At 37.9% G+C, this 19,967-nt stretch overlaps 1 protein-coding gene across 1 annotated transcript; it reads left to right on the top strand.

Annotated features, from left to right (window-relative positions):
* The first annotated feature begins 5,866 nt into the window (after window positions 1-5,866).
* Window positions 5,867-6,349, top strand: LOC133578109 (transcription factor 15). Its single transcript, XM_061932286.1, has one exon. The coding sequence runs from the start codon at window positions 5,867-5,869 to the stop codon at window positions 6,347-6,349; it is 483 nt and encodes a 160-aa protein (XP_061788270.1).
* Window positions 6,350-19,967: the final 13,618 nt, after the last annotated feature.

The raw sequence follows: 19,967 nt of genomic DNA, 5'->3' as shown, positions 1-19,967 counted from the left end.
GGGTCTCCTAGCCACTCAGGCAAATCTTATTGTCTAAAAATGCATTTTTCCATGGATAACATGACATCATCACACCAAGTGCGTGCTCTTTCAGTCAATTAGTGCGCATATATACAGCCAAAAAAAATGTATTGTAATTTTGAAGAATTCATCTGAATGTGCATGAACTATTTCTGTTCAAAATTGTTAGAAATGTTAAATGTTTAAATATTAACTGTCAGTTTACTGTACTGTGCCAACTGTACTACTATATGAGTACGTATTTTTTATTGTTTCATTATAAATAAAACAGCAAAGTCCATTTGGCTGTCATCTGTTTTAATTATGAGACACAATTGTGTCAAAGTCATGATATTTTTTTTCATGCTTGAAATAAGAAATTATGACTTTAAAAAGTAGTTTTATACTTGTGAGTGTTGATGACCAGTGTTGGGTTAGTTACTGAAAACCAGTAACTAGTTACAGTTACTAGTTCCTTTATTTCAAAAGTAACTCAGTTACTAACTCAGTTACTTACACCAAAAAGTAATGCGTTACTGTGAAAAGTAACTATTTAGTTACTTATTTTTTCCCCTTTTTTTAAGGCTCCCATTAATACCCTTTTAGCCTTCATTTCAGTACTGTTATTGCACTGGAGAATAATACAATGTGTTGATCAACTTGACATGCATTTGCATCACTGAACTCAGAAAGCAATGTGGTCTACATACAATACACAAAGACAAAGATATGTTTCAAAGGGCCATTTTATTTCAGGCCAGAACAAATTGACAAAACTATTTTAAATAGCTGCAACATAATGGCACTTTAACTTTAACTTTAAGTTAGATAGGATCTTTGATCCAAGACACAACTTACATTTAACTAAAATGTTATTTTCTTTGTGCTCGACAAAAGAAAAGTATTGAGAATGTCTCCATGTTAAAAAACCTGACTTCTGGCTTCGCCATGATGTCTTGTTAGTTGTTATGAGAGTAGCGTATGTGTGTGTGTGTGTGTGGCCCTTTAAGATATGACAGCATGTGAGGTGAGTGACGTTAGTGAGTGAGTGGGCGAGAGAGGTGAGCGAGTGGCGACAGCGAGTGCGTGCAGGTGCTCTAGCTTGGTGGATGGCTGCGTCCAATAAAGTCACAAAGTTGCAACAAACCGCCGGCCTTGTCATTCACCCTCAGCTGTAAAGACCCACTTCCGGGTAAAGTGAAGGTTGTTAGCCCCGAAGTACATAGGCCCTGGAGGAACGTCTCCCCTGCGCCCCTCAACTACGGTATGGGAGTCCCCTCCCGCCCCCACCCACACAAAGCACGCCTTTTCTTTTCCACCGCAGCGCTGCAATAAAACACACTCAGATCTTCTGTTTCTAGCCGATACTACATAAAAAATAACGTAAAATAACGCAGTAACGCATCATGTAGTAACGGTAACTGAGTTACTGAATATAAAAAATAACGCGTTAGATTACTAGTTACTGCCGAAACTAACGGCGTTACAGTAACGCGTTACAGTAACGCGTTACTTTGTAACGCGTTAGTCCCAACACTGTTGATGACACAGCTTTGCAACAGTTGATATTCTAGTTTCAAGCATATTTTACTCAATATAGGTCATCAAATCTCAGCAACGAACTGTAATATCTTATCCTACAAAACACTTAAAACAAGTAAAACACTCTAACATAAAATCTGCTTAGTGAGAAGAATGATCTTATCAGACAGAAAATAAGCAAATATCACCTTACCTTACTTAGATTTCAGTTTTTGCAGTGCACTGCTTTAATGCACTTGTGTGCATGTGAAATGTTTGCATTTATTTCACTGCAAAATGCAGGATGTCTCCCTAATTAGCAGAGTTCAAGTTCGCAGGAGATATGTTTGCTCAGCCTGCTGATTTGTGGCTAACATTTGTGAGTACGCACACGTTTCTTACCTTGATAACCCTCCCTGCACCGATTCGCTAATTGGCTCCCCTATTCTGCAGAGATGTGGCTCGACTCGACACTTCTTCATGGATATTTATATCCAATCCAAACATGGCAGGAGGCAAGGTGGCAAAGGGGAGGGGTGTGGATGTCCGTCACAGTGGACGTGGACAGGCGGTCCACCTGCACTGTTCACTCAGAGGAAGACAGTTCTCCTCTGGCGTGGATGTCAACAGAAAGCAAACAAAGATGAAAACACAGGATGAGTATTCACAGAAACAACTGGTAGTTGTTGCTTTTGTTTTGTTATTTAGTCATTATTGCATCGTGGATTTTAAAGTAGTGTACCATCGAGACTGGGACGGCGTGTCAAAGCGCTTTGAGTTCCTTAAAAAGGTAGAATATACAATTATAACCCATTTACCATTGAGATTTGAGTGTCTTTTTTATGTTGAAACTACATCGTTATAGAGCGTATGAAGTGTTTTGAGAGCATAGGGAGTGTTTATAGGTGTTTACGGAAGCTGTGTGGATGGATTATAAAGACTATGAATCAGGGGTCCCATATATATACATACATATGTATATACACATGTACATATATACATATATGACCTACCCATCTCAGGGCGGATACTCTAACCACTAGGCCAGTGTTTTTCAACCACTGTGCCGCGGCATAGATACAGTCCGGTGTGCCGTGGGAGATTATCTAATTTCACCTCTTTGGGTTAAAAATATTTTTTGCAAACCGGTAATTATAGTCTGCAAATTATGTGCCGTTGTTGAGTGTCGGTGCTGTCTAGAGCTCGGCAAAGTAACCGTGTAATACTCTTCCATATCAGTAGGTGGCAGCCGGTGCTAATTGCTTTGTAGATGTCGGAAACAGCGGGAGGCAGAGTGAAGGTAAAATTGTGTCTAATGCTTAAACCAAAAATAACCAAAAGGTGAGTGCCCCTAAGAAAAGGCATTGAAGCTTAGGGAAGGCTATGCAGAACGAAACTAAAACTGAACTAACTACAAAGTAAACAAAAACAGAATTCTGGACGACAGCAAAGACTTAATGCGGAGCAAAGCCGGCGTCCACAATGTACATCCGAACATGACATGACAATAAACAATGTCCCCACAAAGAAGGATAAAAACAACTGAAATCTTCTTGATTGCTAAAACAAAGTAGATCCGGGGAAATATCGCTTAAAGGAAGACATGAAACTGCTACAGGAAAATACCAAAAAAAGAGAAACAGCCATTAAAATAGGAGCGCAAGAAGTAAAACACTACACACAGGAAAACAGCAAAAAAAGCCCAAATAAGTCAGGGTGTGATGTGACACTCTGACAGTACACCTACTTTGAGAGAAGAGCTATATTGATGCATACCGGTACTTGGTTATGCTTTAAAGTCATATCCAACAATTGCGACGACGACTTTTTACTGTCGACTGAGTTTCGTTTTTTTAAGGATTTCTGCTGGTGGTGTGCCTACGGATTTTTTTCAACGCAAAAAATGTGCCTTGGCTCAAAAAAGGTTGAAAAACACTGCACTAGGCCATTTATCCGTTCAAGCAATAAGTGAGTGTGGAGGGGGGGCGTGGCCTGCAGCGAGGCGGGGTGTGCCAGGACCGGACTCAAAGTCAGCGACAGGTCAATCAATCAATCGATGTTTATTATTTATATAGCCCTAAATGACAAGTGTCTCAAACGGCTGCACAAGCCACAACGACATCCGCGGTTCAGAGACCACATAAGGGCAAGGAAAAACTCACAACCCAGTGGGCCGTCGATGAGAATAACAATGGGAAATCTTGGAGAAGACTGCATATGTGGGTAATAATAATAATAATAATAACTGAGATTTATATAGCGCTTTTCTAAGTACCCAAAGTCGCTTTACATGTAGAACCCATCAATCATTCACACCTGGTGGTGGTAAGCTACTTTCATAGCCACAGCTGCCCTGGGGTAGACTGACGGAAGCGTGGCTGCAATTTGCGCCAACGGCCCCTCCGACCACCACCTGTCAATCATCATTCAATTCACCGGTGTGAGTGGCACCGGGGGCAAAGGGTGAAGTGTCCCGCCCAAGGACACAACGGCAGCGATTTTTGGATGGTAAGAGGCGGGGAGCGAACCTGCAACGCACAGGTTTCTGGCACGGTCGCTCTACCCACTACGCCATGTAACACCCCCCCCCCCCCTCTAGGGGAGCGTGCGTAGATGGCCCACCTGGGCCTTGTTGTCTAATCACCTGTCACTCTGTACAAGCAGCAACCGGGAGGAGAGACGGGGTTGGCAAGCCCAGATTTTCCCGGGAGACTCCTGAATTCCAGTGCCCCTCCCGAAAATCTCCCGGGGCAACCATTTTCCCGAATTTCTCCCGATTTCCACCCGGACAACAACATTGGGGGCGTACCTTAAAGGCACCGCCTTTAGTGTCCTCTACAATCTGTTGTCACGTCCGCTTTTCCTCCATACAAACCAGTCACATGCGGACCAGTCACATATTATTTGAGAGTGCAGACAGCCCAGTTTTCATCAATTAATATATTCTGTAGACATACCCTCATCCGCGCTCTTTTCCTGAAAGCTGATCTGTCCAGTTTTGGAGTTGATGTCAGCAGGCCAGGGAAGCTAGGGTCGATATTCTTCTCTTGATCATCTTCGGTGGCATAAGGGACGGTGTGAGCCAAGACATCCAGGGGGTTTAGCTCGCTCGTCTGCGGGAACAAACTGCCGCCATTGCTTGCCGTGCTACCGAGGTCCTTTGTCCCTGAATTGCTCACACACTCCGGCAGATTCAATGGGGGTCTGGCAGCAGATTTCTTTGACTTTATCGTTGGAAATGCATCTGCTTTGAGTGTCGCAGGATATCCACACATTCTTGCCATCTCTGTCGTAGCATAGCTTTCGTCGGTAAAGTGTGCGGAACAAACGTCCAATTTCTTGCCACTTTCGCATCTTTAGGCCACTTCACCCTTGCTCCTGATGGGCCTGGTTAGCGCCGTGCATGGAAGCTCCCGCCATCAGTGTGTGTTTGTGTGTGTGAATGGGTGAATGTGGAAATAGTGTCAAAGCGCTTTGAGTTCCTTAAAAAAAAAAAAAGGTAGAAAAGCGCTATACAAGTACAACCCATTTACCATTTACCATTTGCAGCTTTTACACACACATTAGTGAATGATCAACAGCCATACAGGTCACACTGAGAGTGGCCGTATAAACAACTTTAACACTGTTACAATTATGCGCCACACTGTGAACCCACACCAAACAAGAATGACAAACACATTTCGGGAGAACATCCGCACCGTAACACAACAGAACAAATACCCAGAACCCCTTGCAGCACTAACTCTTCCGGGACGCAACAATATACACCCCTGCTACCACCAAATCCCCCGCCCCCTTATCACCCGAATATGGAGGTCTCAAGGTTGGCAAGTATGGGGGTTGGAGCTGGTGGAGAGCGAGAGCGTGCCTGTCAGAGACATCAAGACAATTGCTGGAAAGCAACCTGAGGACAATAGAAGAAAATAAAAACGGTATTATAACCATGAAACGGGCTCGCATGGCAATGCTTGATGGTCTGGAGGTGCCACGGGAAGGCAACTTCCACAGTGAGCATTGAGCTATATTAAGGCCGTGTCCGTACATGGAATCGACCTTAAACCTGCATCTTCCAGCACGACAGGTGCCCCCCCGCCCCCCCCCCCTCTCCCCTTCCTGCGCCGTCCACCTGTCTTGTCTTCTCCGCGGTGGGCTGGCGACCCCGAAAGCAGCCGTCACGCAGTAGAAATTCTATGCTGATCCGGAGCGGACCCCCTTGGTCACCGGATCAGCAGCAGCTGTTTGGCCACTCCGGTGCTATTTTCACCTCTTAGGATAAAATGATGTACACGCCGCGCGCCGCGTCTCCCCGCACCCGCCACTCGGACGTCAGGCAGCCAGGAGGATGAAGTCCCCGGGCAGCGACCGCACTGACAGCAGCCTCACCTCCGAGCACGACGAGTGGGACGGGAAGTCCACCGGCGGAGAGGAGGAGCCGGCGGCGGCCAGGCGGAGGAAAAGGCGCAGACGCGGCAGAGAGGCGCGCCTGGCGGGCGGCAACAAGCAGCGGCAAGCAGCCAACGCGCGGGAGCGGGACAGGACGCAGGGCGTGAACACGGCCTTCACGACGCTGCGCACTCTCATCCCCACCGAGCCCGCCGACAGGAAGCTCTCCAAGGTGGAGACGCTGCGTCTGGCCTGCAGCTACATCTCCCACCTGGCCAACGTCTTGCTGCTGGAGGCGGAGGAGGAGGAGGAGGAGGAGGGGAGCCGTGACAGGCAGCCGTGCCTTCGCCATCACGCCATCGTGCACAGCTCCGCGCAGCCGCCGCGGCCCATCTGCACCTTCTGCCTGAGCAACCAGAGGAAACAAGTGAGTGACCTTTGACCTCTCGTCGTCATCACGCCAGCGGCGCTTCCTCGGCCTCAAACTGTCAATCTGGATCTGTTCAGTTGAACACAAAAATAATAAATAATACCTTTTAGACCAGGTCCGCCTGTAGCGAAATATAGCGAACTTGGATATATTTACATTTTATTTATTAATAAACAGGCTAAAATCAATCCAATGTGGATCAGGCCATGCTTAAAGATGATATTTATTGCTGCAACTAAATAGATTATTTATTAAATATTATTATATTTATTGCTGCAACTAAATAGATTATTTATTAAATATGATTATATTTATTTCTGCAACTAAATAGATTATTTATTAAAGATGATATTTATTGCTGCAACTAAATATATTATTTATTAAATATTATTATATTTATTGCTGCAACTAAATAGATTATTTATTAAATATTATTATATTTATTGCTGCAACTAAATAGATTATTTATTAAAAATGATATTTATTGCTGCAACTAAATAGATGATTTATTAAATATTATATTTATTGCTGCAACTAGATTATTTATTAAAGATGATATTTATTGCTGCAACTAAATAGATTATTTATTAAAGATTATATTTATTGCTGTAACTAAATAGATTATTTATTAAATATTATTATATTTATTGCTGCAACTAAATAGATTATTTATTAAATATTATTATATTTATTGCTGCAACTAAATAGATTATTTATTAAATATTATTATATTTATTGCTGCAACTAAATAGATTATTTATTAAATATTATTATATTTATTTCTGCAACTAAATAGATTATTTATTAAATATTACTATATTTATTGCTGCAACTAAATAGATTATTTATTAAAGATGATATTTATTGCTGCAACTAAATAGATGATTTATTAAATATTATATCTATTGCTGCAACTAGATTATTTATTAAAGATGATATTTATTGCTGCAACTAAATAGATTATTTATTAAAGATTATATTTATTGCTGCAACTAAATAGATTATTTATTAAAGATTATATTTATTGCTGTAACTAAATAGATTATTTATTAAATATTATTATATTTATTGCTGCAACTAAATAGATTATTTATTAAAGACGATATTTATTGCTGCAACTAAATAGATTATTTATTAAATATTATTATATTTATTGCTGCAACTAAATAGATTATTTATTAAATATTATTATATTTATTGCTGCAACTAAATAGATTATTAAAGATTGTATTTATTGCTGCAACTAAATAGATTATTTATTAAATATTATATTTATTGCTGCAACCAGATTATTTATTAAAGATGATATTTATTGCTGCAACTAAATAGATTATCTATCAGACTATATTTATTGCTGTAACTAAATAGATTATTTATTAAATATTATCATATTTATTGCTGCAACTAAATAGATTATTTATTAAAGACGATATTTATTGCTGCAACTAAATAGATTATTATTAAATATTATTATATTTATTGCTGCAACTAAATAGATTATTTATTAAATATTATTATATTTATTGCTGCAACTAAATAGATTATTAAAGATTGTATTTATTGCTGCAACTAAATAGATTATTTATTAAATATTATATTTATTGCTGCAACTAGATTATTTATTAAAGATGATATCTATTGCTGCAACTAAATAGATTATTTATTAAAGATTATATTTATTGCTGTAACTAAATAGATTATTTATTAAAGATGATATTTATTGCTGCAACTAAATAGATTATTAAAGATGATATTTATTGCTGCAACTAAATAGATTATTTATTAAATATTATATCTATTGCTGCAACTAGATTATTTATTAAAGATGATATTTATTGCTGCAACTAAATAGATTATTTATTAAAGATTATATTTATTGCTGTAACTAAATAGATTATTTATTAAATATTATTATATTTATTGCTGCAACTAAATAGATTATTTATTAAAGACGATATTTATTTCTGCAACTAAATAGATTATTTATTAAATATTATTATATTTATTGCTGCAACTAAATAGATTATTTATTAAATATTATTATATTTATTGCTGCAACTAAATAGATTATTAAAGATTGTATTTATTGCTGCAACTAAATAGATTATTTATTAAATATTATATTTATTGCTGCAACTAGATTATTTATTAAAGATGATATTTATTGCTGCAACTAAATAGATTATTTATTAAAGATTATTATATTTATTGCTGCAACTAAATAAATTATTTATTAAAGACGATATTTATTGCTGCAACTAAATAGATTATTTATTGATTATAATTATTGCTGCACCTAAATAGATTATTTATTAAAGATATTAATCGCTGCAACTAAATAGATTATTTATTAAAGATGATATTTACTGCTAAAACTAAAAAGATTATTTATTACAGATGATATTTATTGCTGCAACTAAATAGATAATTTATTAAAGATATTTATTGCTGCAACTAAATAGATTATTTATTAAGGATGATATTTATTGCTGCAACTAAATAGATTATTCATTAAAGATGATATTTATTGCTGCAACTAAATAGATTATTTATTAAAGATATTTATTGCTACAACTAAATAGATTATTTATTAAAGATGATGTTTATTGCTGCAACTAAATAGATTATTTATTAAAGATTATATTTATTGCTGCAACTAAATAGATTATTTATTAAAGATGATATTTATTGCTGCAACTAAATGGATTATTTATTAAAGATGATATTTATTGCTGCAACTAAATAGATTATTTATTAAAGATGATATTTATTGCTGAAACTACAAACCCCGTTTCCATATGAGTTAGGAAATTGTGTTAGATGTAAATATAAACGGAATACAATGATTTGCAAATCATTTTCAACCCATATTCAGTTGAATATGCTACAAAGACAACATATTTGATGTTCAAACTGATAAACATTTTTTTATTTATTTTTTGGCAAATAATCATTAACTTAGAATTTGATGCCAGCAACACGTGACAAAGAAGTTGGGAAAGGTGGCAATAAATACTGATAAAGTTGAAGAATGCTCATCAAACACTTATTTGGAACATCCCACAGGTGTGCAGGCTAATTGGGAACAGGTGGGTGCCATGATTGGGTATAAAAGTAGATTCCATGAAATGCTCAGTCATTCACAAACAAGGATGGGGCGAGGGTCACCACTTTGTCAACAAATGCGTGAGCAAATTGTTGAACAGTTTAAGAAAAACCTTTCTCAACCAGCTATTGCAAGGAATTTAGGGATTTCACCATCTACGGTCCGTAATATCATCAAAGGGTTCAGAGAATCTGGAGAAATCACTGCACGTAAGCAGCCCGTGACCTTCGATCCCTCAGGCTGTACTGCATCAACAAGCGACATCAGTGTGCAAAGGATATCACCACATGGGCTCAGGAACACTTCAGAAACCCACTGTCAGTAATTACAGTTGGTTGCTACTTCTGTAAGTTCAAGTTAAAACTCTCCTATGCAAGGCGAAAACCGTTTATCAACAACACCCAGAAATGCTGTCGGCTTCGCTGGGCCTGAGCTCATCTAAGATGGACTGATACAAAGTGGAAAAGTGTTCTGTGGTCTGACGAGTCCACATTTCAAATTGTTTTTGGAAACTGTGGACGTCGTGTCCTCCGGACCAAAGAGGAAAAGAACCATCCGGATTGTTATAGGCGCAAAGTGGAAAAGCCAGCATCTGTGATGGTATGGGGGTGTATTAGTGCCCAAGACATGGGTAACTTACACATCTGTGAAGGCGCCATTAATGCTGAAAGGTACATACAGGTTTTGGAGCAACATATGTTGCCATCCAAGCAACGTTACCATGGACGCCCCTGCTTATTTCAGCAAGACAATGCCAAGCCACGTGTTACATCAACGTGGCTTCATAGTAAAAGAGTGCGGGTACTAGACTGGCCTCCCTGTAGTACAGACCTGTCTCCCATTGAAAATGTGTGGCGCATTATGAAGCCTAAAATACCACAACGGAGACCCCCGGACTGTTGAACAACTTAAGCTGTACATCAAGCAAGAATGGGAAATAATTCCACCTGAGAAGCTTCAAAAATTTGTCTCCTCAGTTCCCAAACGTTTACTGAGTGTTGTTAAAAGGAAAGGCCATGTAACACAGTGGTGAACATGCCCTTTCCCAACTACTTTGGCACGTGTTGCAGCCATGAAATTCTAAGTTAATTATTATTTGCAAAAAAAAAATAAAGTTTATGAGTTTGAACATCAAATATGTTGTCTTTGTAGTGCATTCAATTGAATATGGGTTGAAAATGATTTGCAAATCATTGTATTCTGTTTATATTTACATCGAACACAATTTCCCAACTCATATGGAAACGGGTTTGTAAATAGATTATTTACTAAAGATGATATTTATTGCTGCAACTACATAGATTTTGGGCTAATTGGAAGGTCACATGAAGTTTGGAGCTCTGTAGCAACTGACTGTGCACAAAGTCTTTGCACTATGCGCTTCAGCATCCGCTGACCCCTCTCTGTCAGTTTACATGGCCTACCACTTGGTGGCTGAGTTGCTGTTGTTCCCAAACTCTTCACTTTTCTTATAATAAAGTTGACTTTGGAATATTTAGGAGCGAGGAAACTTCACGACTGGATTTGTTGCACAGGTGGCATCCTATGACAGTTCCACGCTGGAAATCACTGAGAGCGGCCCATTCTGTCACAAATGATTGTAGAAACAGTCTCCATGCCTCAGTGCTTGATTTTATACATCGGGCCAAGTGATTAGGACACCTGGTTCTCATCATTTGGAAGGGTGGCCAAATACTTTTGGCAATATAACATATTGCCAAAAACATATTGGAACATATTAGGGTTAGGGTTACTAATGAGCAATAATTCTGAGGTTATTGAGGGAAGACTCTTAGTTAATGGCTTACTGGTTCAAAACAAAAGCAGCACCGTTGTATTGCACACTCGACATAGATAATTTTTTTAAATGTATTTTTTAATTTATGATTGGCCTCACGGGGGCCGGACAGGGACGCACAAAGGGCCGGATGAATGCCCAGGTCTGGTCTAAGCTTTAAAGTTGTCTGATTTCAGAAGCATATTGTGTGGCTGTAGAAACAAAAATACTTCTATTGGGTTTAGTTTATGCAAAAATACCCCCAAAAATGGCCTCAAACCAGATGTAATAATCGCAGCTGCTAAGTTAAAGCACACAACCACGCCATTGAAACCTTTTTCTTTTTGCATACTTGATTAGGTACAAACCTTCCAATGAAAGACATACACTGGCACCTCTCTTTTTGTTAAATATTAACACACTTTCTGGAAAATAATTATTACATGCAGAAAACAATGCAGATGAGAAGGCAAATTTGCAACATTTAACATCTTACCTTTTATTGAAGACACTTGTTGGCAAAAAGGAGCGATGAACGGCGACAGAGGGAGGGGAGGAAGATGAATTTCTTTATGAAGGTGCTGGCACTCGCAACTTTCTTTGGCTCGACGGTGGCTTATTCTGCAGTCATTCCGTCTAAAAGGAGCAGCTATTCTGAGGAATTGTACAGTACATGCAGTGTTCTGCCCTCACTACCGTATTTTTCAGAGTATAAGTCGCACCGGCTGAAAATGCATAATAAAGAAGGAAAAAAACATATATAAGTCGCACTGGAGTATAAGTCGCATTTTTTGGGGGGAAATGTATTTGATAAAAGCCAACACCAAGAATAGACATTTGAAAGGCATTTTAAAATAAATAAAGAATAGTGAACAACAGGCTGAATAAGTGTACGTTATATGAGGCATAAATAACCAACTGAGAACGTGCCTGGTGTCATGTCTGTGTAATCATGTTTTGTTTTAGTCATGTTTTGTTTAGTTTAGTTATTGGACTCTTTAGTTTCTGGCTTTTCACTCCCTTGTCTTGTTTCCATGGTTACCCATTAGTTTCACCTGTTCCACGTTTGGACTCGTTGTGCACTCTTGTTTGTCACCATAGCAACCCATTAGTTTTCACCTGTCACGTCACGCACCTGTTTTCGTTAATCATGTCTGTAGTATTTAAGTTCATTGTTTTCAGTTTGTCTTTCTGGCGACATCCCACATTTATGCTCTTCACATTCCTGACACTTGTTTTCATGTCCATCTTTCATGCTGCTACTTTAGTCCAAGCCAAGTAAGTTTTTGTTTATTAATGCTATAGTCTAGTGATGGGTTGATGAGGCGTCATGAAGCGTTTCGACACATTGCAAAACTGTATTGATACTGTGTCGATACTGTGTCACTAAATACTGACATCTGCTGGACATTAAAAATCCCTACAGGCAACCTATGGACCGACTCAACTGACACTGATTTTATGACCTAGTACAGTGGTTCTCAAATGGGGACCCCTGGGGGTACTTGAAGGTATGCCAAGGGGTACGTGAGATTTTGAAAAAATATTCTAAAAATAGCAACAATTCAAAAATCGTTTATAAATATATTTATTGAATAATACTTCAACAAAATATGAATGTAAGTTCATAAATTCAGTGAAGCACAAGCTTAGGTTTGTCACTAAAATGTCTGTCAAAAAGAACTGTGAAAAGAAATGCAACAATGCTATATTCAGTGTTGACAGCTAGATGTTTTGTGGACATGTTCCATAAATATTGATATTAAAGATTTTTTTTTTTTTTGTGAAGAAATGTTTAGAATTAAGTTCATGAATCCAGATGGATCTCTATTACAATCCCCAAAGAGGGCACTTTAAGTTGATGATTACTTCTATGTGTAGAAATCTTTATTTATAATTGAATCACTTGTTTATTTTTCAACAAGTTTTTAGTTATTTTTATATCTTTTTTTCCAAATAGTTCAAGAAAGACCACTACAAATGAGCAATATTTTGCACTGTTATACAATTCAATAAATCAGAAACTGATGACATAAAGAAGTAAAATACAGCACTATCTTTTTTTTTTTTCAACCAAAAATGCTTTGCTCTGATTAGGGGGTACTTGAATTAAAAAAATAATCACAGGGGGTACATTGCTGAAAAAAGGTTGAGAACCACTGACCTAGTATATACAATAATATAAACCAAGTCATTGTATTTCATTTAGGATTATTTCATAACTTCATTTAAATAAAAATATATTTTTTGTCTTTTTTAGATAATGTGAACATGTATCATAACATGGAAATCTAAGAGAACGTGTTGTGAATGAGGATATTTGTGGACCTGGAAATTGTTTATTTTTTTTACACATTTTTATTTTAAAAAAACAAACCGTTTTTCCAACGTATTCAATTTTAGACGCTTTCTTTTCTTAGTTATTATTTCTCCGGCTGTAGAAAAGACACGCTCACAGGGCACAGAGGAGGCGTCAGTGCGACACAGTTCGCGTATCGGTCACGTGACCAAAACAGCTCATGATCGGTCACGTGACTTTCTAAAAGCGGTACGCGCACCGACACAGGGTTTCGCTCTATGAGCTCGACGCATGCGCCGATGCATCGGTGTTGCCGGACCCATCACTACTATAGTCGTTTGGTTTCATAGTTTGTTCTCCGCCACTGTGCGCGCTTTTCGTTTGTCCTCTTTTTTTTTTTTTGTCCTTTGTTAGTGTAAAAAAATTAAAATATGTACTTACATTCCCGTCTCGCCCGAGCCAACTTTCCGTTGCCTTCCGGAAAAGCAAACACCCAGGACCAAGTCTTGACACCTGGTATGTTAACGTAACATATTATGGTAAGAGTCATTCAAATAACTATAACATATAGAACATGCTATACGTTTACCAAACAATCTGTCACTCCTAATCGCTAAATCCCATGAAATCTTATACGTCTAGTCTCTTACGTGAATGAGATAAATAATATTATTTGATATTGTACGCTAATGTGTTAATAATTTCACACATAAGTCGCTCCTGAGGATAAGTCGCACCCCCGGCCAAACTATGAAAAAAACTGCGACTTATAGTCTGAAAAATACGGTACACACAATGACAAATGTATAAGCCGCAACCCTAAATGTTGAAAGAGCCATATTGGACCACAAATACAAAAACAAATCTGTCTAGAGCCGCAAAAAACTAAAAAAAAAAGCCATATTACATACAGATAGTGTGTCATGAGATAAAAATTGAATTAGGAGGACTTAAAAGAAACTAAATGACCTCAAATATAGCTACAAATGAGGCATAATGATGCAATATGTTCATATAGCTAGCCTAAATAGCATGTTAGCATCGATTAGCTTGCAGTGACCAAATATGTCTGATTAGCACTACACACAAGTCAATAACATCAACAAAACTCACCTTTGTGCATTCACGCACAGAGTTAAAAGTTTGGTGGACAAAATGAGACAGAAAAAGGAGTGGCATAAAACACGTCCTAAAAAGTCGTACATGTAAACAAACTTGGTGAGTTCAAGGACCGCCAAAATTAGTAGGACAAAACGGCGCTCGCCAAATACTCAATGAAGCATGTTTAATAGGGATGTCCGATAATGGCTTTTTGCCGATATCTGATATTGTCCAACTCTTACTTACCGATACCGAAATCAACCGATAGCGATATCAACCGATACCGCTATATACTGTATACAGTCGTGGGATTAACACATTATTATGCCTAATTTGGACAACCAGGTATGGTGAAGATAAGGTCCTTTTAAAAAAAAAATAAAAAAAATAAGATAAATAAATTAAAAAACATTTTCTTGAATAAAAAAGAAAGTAAAACAATATAAAAACAGTTACATCGAAACTAGTAATGAATGAAAATGAGTAAAATTAAGTGTTAAAGGTTAGTACTATTAGTGGAGCAGCAGCACGCACAATCATGTGTGCTTACGGACTGTATCCCTTGCAGACTGTATTGATATATATTGATATATAATGTAGGAACCAGAATATTAATAACAGAAAGAAACAACCCTTTTGTGTGAATGAGGGGAGGGAGGTTTTTTGGGTTGGTGCACTAATTGTAAGTGTATCTTGTGTTTTTTATGTTGATTTAATAAAAAAAAAAATTAAAATTAAAATAAAAAACGATACCGATAATAAAAAAAAACGATACCGATGATTTCCGATATTACATTTTAAAGCATTTATCGGCCTAATGTTTAATATAAACCATACTTGCCAACCTTGAGAGGTCCGATTTCGGGAGGTGGGGGGTGTTGGATGGGGGGCGTGGTCGGGGTGGGTTGGGGCGTGGTTGGGGGCCTGGTTAAGATGGGGGGAGTACATTGACAGTTAGAATTCACCAAGTCAAGTATTTCATACATATATATATATATATATATATATATATATATATATATATATATATATCAGTCAGAAAAAATACAAAAAAAATACAATTAATTTTGATGTATTTAGCAAAATATAGTAAAAATGTTTTTTTTTTGTTGTTTTTTTTAAATTAATAAATATATTTATTTTTAGGTAAGATAAACATAATATTACAATTTGTCTCTAGTCTGGATGATTTAGTTCTTGTCACCTTGTTGTCCTCCCCGTCGTGAAAAAAGGCTGTCCTCACTCAGGTCCGCATGGAGCTGGAGGGGGCGTGGCCTCCAGCTCCGGCTGAAAATCGGGAGATTTTCGGGAGAATATTTGTCCCGGGAGGTTTTCGGGAGAGGCGCTGAATTTCGGGAGTCGCCCGGAAAATTCGGGAGGGTTGGCAAGTATGATATAAACAGTGTGCTTTATAACAATTAGGGAGGTTTGTGTCATGTTTGTCCTCCTACAGAAACCATACTAAAACAAAAAATAAAAATTTTTCCCCTCATCTTTTTCCATTTTTCGTATACATTTTTGAAAAAGCTCCTGAGAGCCACTAGGGCGGTGCTAAAGAGCCGCGGGTTGCCGATCCCCCCGGTATAAGCGATGTGATTCAAATAACATACTGAAATGTAATACACAATATGTAAAAAATAGCTTTACACAAATATACAGTACTATCATCAAACAAATACTGCTGAGTTTTGAAACTATTTCGATGGTGGAAATATACGACTGGCCGCCATTTTAAGTCCTCAAAACATCCATTAAAAACAGTGCACTAAAATCGTTTTTCAATAAACATCTTACTATCAAATGTAGCCACTTTCCACCTTAATATTGAGTTACATAAACAAGTTAAACAGTTTACTTACAGACTTATATTTTCCAAGGCTTGTAAGAGCTAACACAACTTGTCTACTTCTCAATTGTCTCATGAACTGAACTGACATCGTCAACCTGGAAGTACCCAAACTAATGAAGTGAATTATATATTTTTTAAATGAGGTGTAGTATTTTCCGATCACCACAAGGTGTCAGTAAGAGTCTACAATCAAATGGGAATAACGTGCGGCTAGTTTGTTACAGAAGGTGCATTGTTTGGCTGTACTAGAACCGAAAAAAATACACCAAAACTTGGGGGAATTATTTGTTGAAGAGAAAAATCTGAGGTGCCACACCACTTGTTTTTTGTCCGTCTCATAAGGAAATTGATTTGCAGAAGTGAATCAGCATAAGCGGATGAAAGAAAATGAGTCTTTGCTAGAACAGTGTTTTTCAACTAGTGTGCCGTGAGATATTGTCTGGTGTGCCGTGGGAAATTATGCAACCTCACCTAAAAAGTCCAAAAAATAATTTTTTTGCAAATAAATAATTAGAATCTGCAAATAATGTTCCGTTACTTAGTGTCTTTGCTGTGTAGAACTCGGCAGGGTAACCACGTAATACTCCATGTCAGTAGGTGGCAGCAGGTTTGTAAAAGTCGGAATGTGTCGGGTGAGACGAGGATGGTTAGTCGTGATCCCAATATGCAGAGCACAAAGGGAGGCAGAGTGAAGGTAAAAAAGGTATGTAACGCTTAAACCAAAAATAAACAAAAGGAAAAGACAATGAAGCTTAGGGATGGCTACGCAAAACAAAAGTAAAACTGAACTGGCTACAAAGTAAACAGAAACAGAATGCTGGACGACAGCAAAAACTTACGGCGTCCACAAACTACATCCGTACATGACGTGACAATCAAATGTCCACACAAAGAAGGATAGCAACAACTTAAATAGTCTTGATTGCTAACACGTATCGCTCAAAGGAAGACATGAAACTGCTACAGGAAAACACCAACAAAATAACATCGCAAGACAGGAACTAAAGCACTACACACAGGAAAAACACCAACAAACTCAAAATAAGGCATGACGACCTGGTGGAGTTTCATTTTTTTAACGTTTTCTGCTGGCGGTGTGCCTCCGTAATTTTTTTAATGAAAAAAACGTGCCTTGCCTCAAAAAAGGTTGAAAAACACTGCTAGAAAATGCTTCTTAGCTTTGTAGGCGTCATTTGTAAGGAATTTGGGCAATTGCATGTTCGAATCTGTCAAAAATGTTGTGGGCTTTTAGGTTGTATATATTCTCACCCAACTAAAAAAAAGCCTTCTTTTTTTCCCCCTCACAGCTCAGAGACGGCGGAAAGCGGAAGACTTAAGTGAAAGCTTCAGACCCACATGGAGTCATCGTCGCACATGTTTGTTTACATTTGTACATATTTGAATATTTATTCTTAGCGTAGAAGTAACAGAGAAATAGCACTGCGAAGCACTTTCTGTTTACATTGGTGTGCTCCTGAACCAACCTGTTTTGGTTGAGATGCAATCTGAGCCCGTGTGTAAGGTTGCACTATTTTGGTCCCACTAATTACACTTCCCAGCCCCCTCATAAAAGGAGCTCCCAAGTGGCCGCTGATGCATCACATGACTTTGATCCAATATTTTTTTTTTTTTTGCACAGTTGCTTTCAAATGCACATACAAGTGAGGATTTTGTGTTTGTAAGGAATACAGATGTAAGCCTCGCAGGAAATGTTGCACTACCTCAAAACGTGTATACCTCCACATCAAATGTGTAACATGACTGCATTGTACGGTTCTTTTACTTTTGCACACAACAAATGTCCTAAAATAAATATTTTTGTACCATGAATTTGCGTCATTATTCAAGGAAATTGCTTTAACTCTAAAGGCCTTAGTGGCCACATGTGTGGACAGCACTTTTTAGCTTATTTCCAAAATTGTGTACACTACTGAATTGGGGTCTTATGGCCTCTTATGTGGACACTTATACTGCCATCTGGTGGTGTCAGAAGAGTATAACATACAATGTTATTTGGGAAAAAAAGTGTAAAAATACAAATGTGCATGTCACTACACATGAAGTACACGTTTGTGTACTTATGGACTAAGTACATCATATTAAAATATTATTTTTAGTTTTTAATTCTAATTACCGTATTTTTCGGACTATAAGTCGCAGTTTTTTTCATAGTTTGGCCGGTGTGACTTATACTCAGGAGCGACTTATGTGTGAAATTAACACATTAGCGTAAAATATCAAATATTATTTAGCTCATTCACATAAGAGACTAGACGTATAAGATTTCATGGGATTTAGCGATTAGGAGTGACAGATTGTTTGGTAAACGTATAGCATGTTCTATATGCAGTGTTTCCCACACATTCATTTATTTGTGGCGGCCCGCCACGAAAGAATTACGTCCGCCACAAATGGATTTTTCGGCTTTTGACTCGCTCGACCGCTCATAAAAGCAATGGGACTGTCTGTGAATGTACCTTGTAGTAGGTGGCGGTAGCCTACTATGCATTGTAACTCCGCCAATAGCACTTAATTCACCTGGTGGGCCAGAAGAAGAAGACGAAGACGAAGAAGACGAAGACGGACGGACGGGATCAAAATACGAGGGTAATATAGCTTATAGGTAGATAGGTTATAGCTGCATCGCTCGCGGCTCGTCATATATTTAACGTTGATCCGCGATTTCACCGAGCCTGACGCTGCTTCATTAACACTGCCGCTGTTTGACTCGGAGTCTGGGGCAGACGCACGTAATAACAATCACCTGTTTTCTTACCGACGAGCTAACGTGTCCAGGTTATAACCCTGTTGTCAATAAACACACGTGGAGACGGTGCTTCAGATACTACATTAATACTCAAGCTAAAATGTCCACTGCAGCATGTGAATGCAATGAAAAGAATAACATCTGAGCCAACCAGCTGTTAAAATGTTGTCCAGGTTAATGTTTTGGCCATTAAAGGCCCTTCATTTCAAGATTTCAACTGTGATCGGGCTTTAAACAGGTGGCTGACCTGTTCAGATGGGTGTAACTGCTACTGGTCAAATAATGTGAAATAGCATTTAATTTTACATGTATGCAATGCCATTTAAATGTAATTATAGATAATAATAATAAATACTGATAATAATAATAATAAATACTGTGTAAATAGTCAACGGGAAGGATTTTAGTAAGATATAAGCCATGAGCACTACACAACCAGAATAAAACCTAGGCAGGACAAGTAAATTTGAGAAGTCGGGCAAGTAGAAAAATTAGGGTGGAGGGAACAGGTGAGACTCAGCAAACACTGAAAAATAAAGCAGGGTCAGATCAGAAATGCACTTTTCTCATGAAAAGGGTCCTAATTTATATTCCACACCACAACAAAACATACACCTCTGCCTCTGTTTCACTTTATGTTGCTGGTAAATAATATGGTTGTAGTAGTAGGCTAAAGTTAAATTATTTAGTATGCACTAATTAAAGGGGCAGAGCTTTAAGAGACATTTTAG

Source organism: Nerophis lumbriciformis, linkage group LG38 (assembly GCF_033978685.3).
Source record: "Nerophis lumbriciformis linkage group LG38, RoL_Nlum_v2.1, whole genome shotgun sequence".
In the NCBI taxonomy this organism is placed as follows: Eukaryota; Metazoa; Chordata; class Actinopteri; order Syngnathiformes; family Syngnathidae; genus Nerophis; species Nerophis lumbriciformis.
Note: the sequence above shows the minus strand (reverse complement) of the source record. Positions and strands in the feature narration are given on the sequence as shown.

What these genes read in the sequence shown, in the direction of transcription:
- LOC133578109 (XM_061932286.1), top strand. Translation starts at nt 5,867, where the DNA reads ATGAAGTCCCCGGGCAGCGACCGCACTGACAGCAGCCTCACCTCCGAG.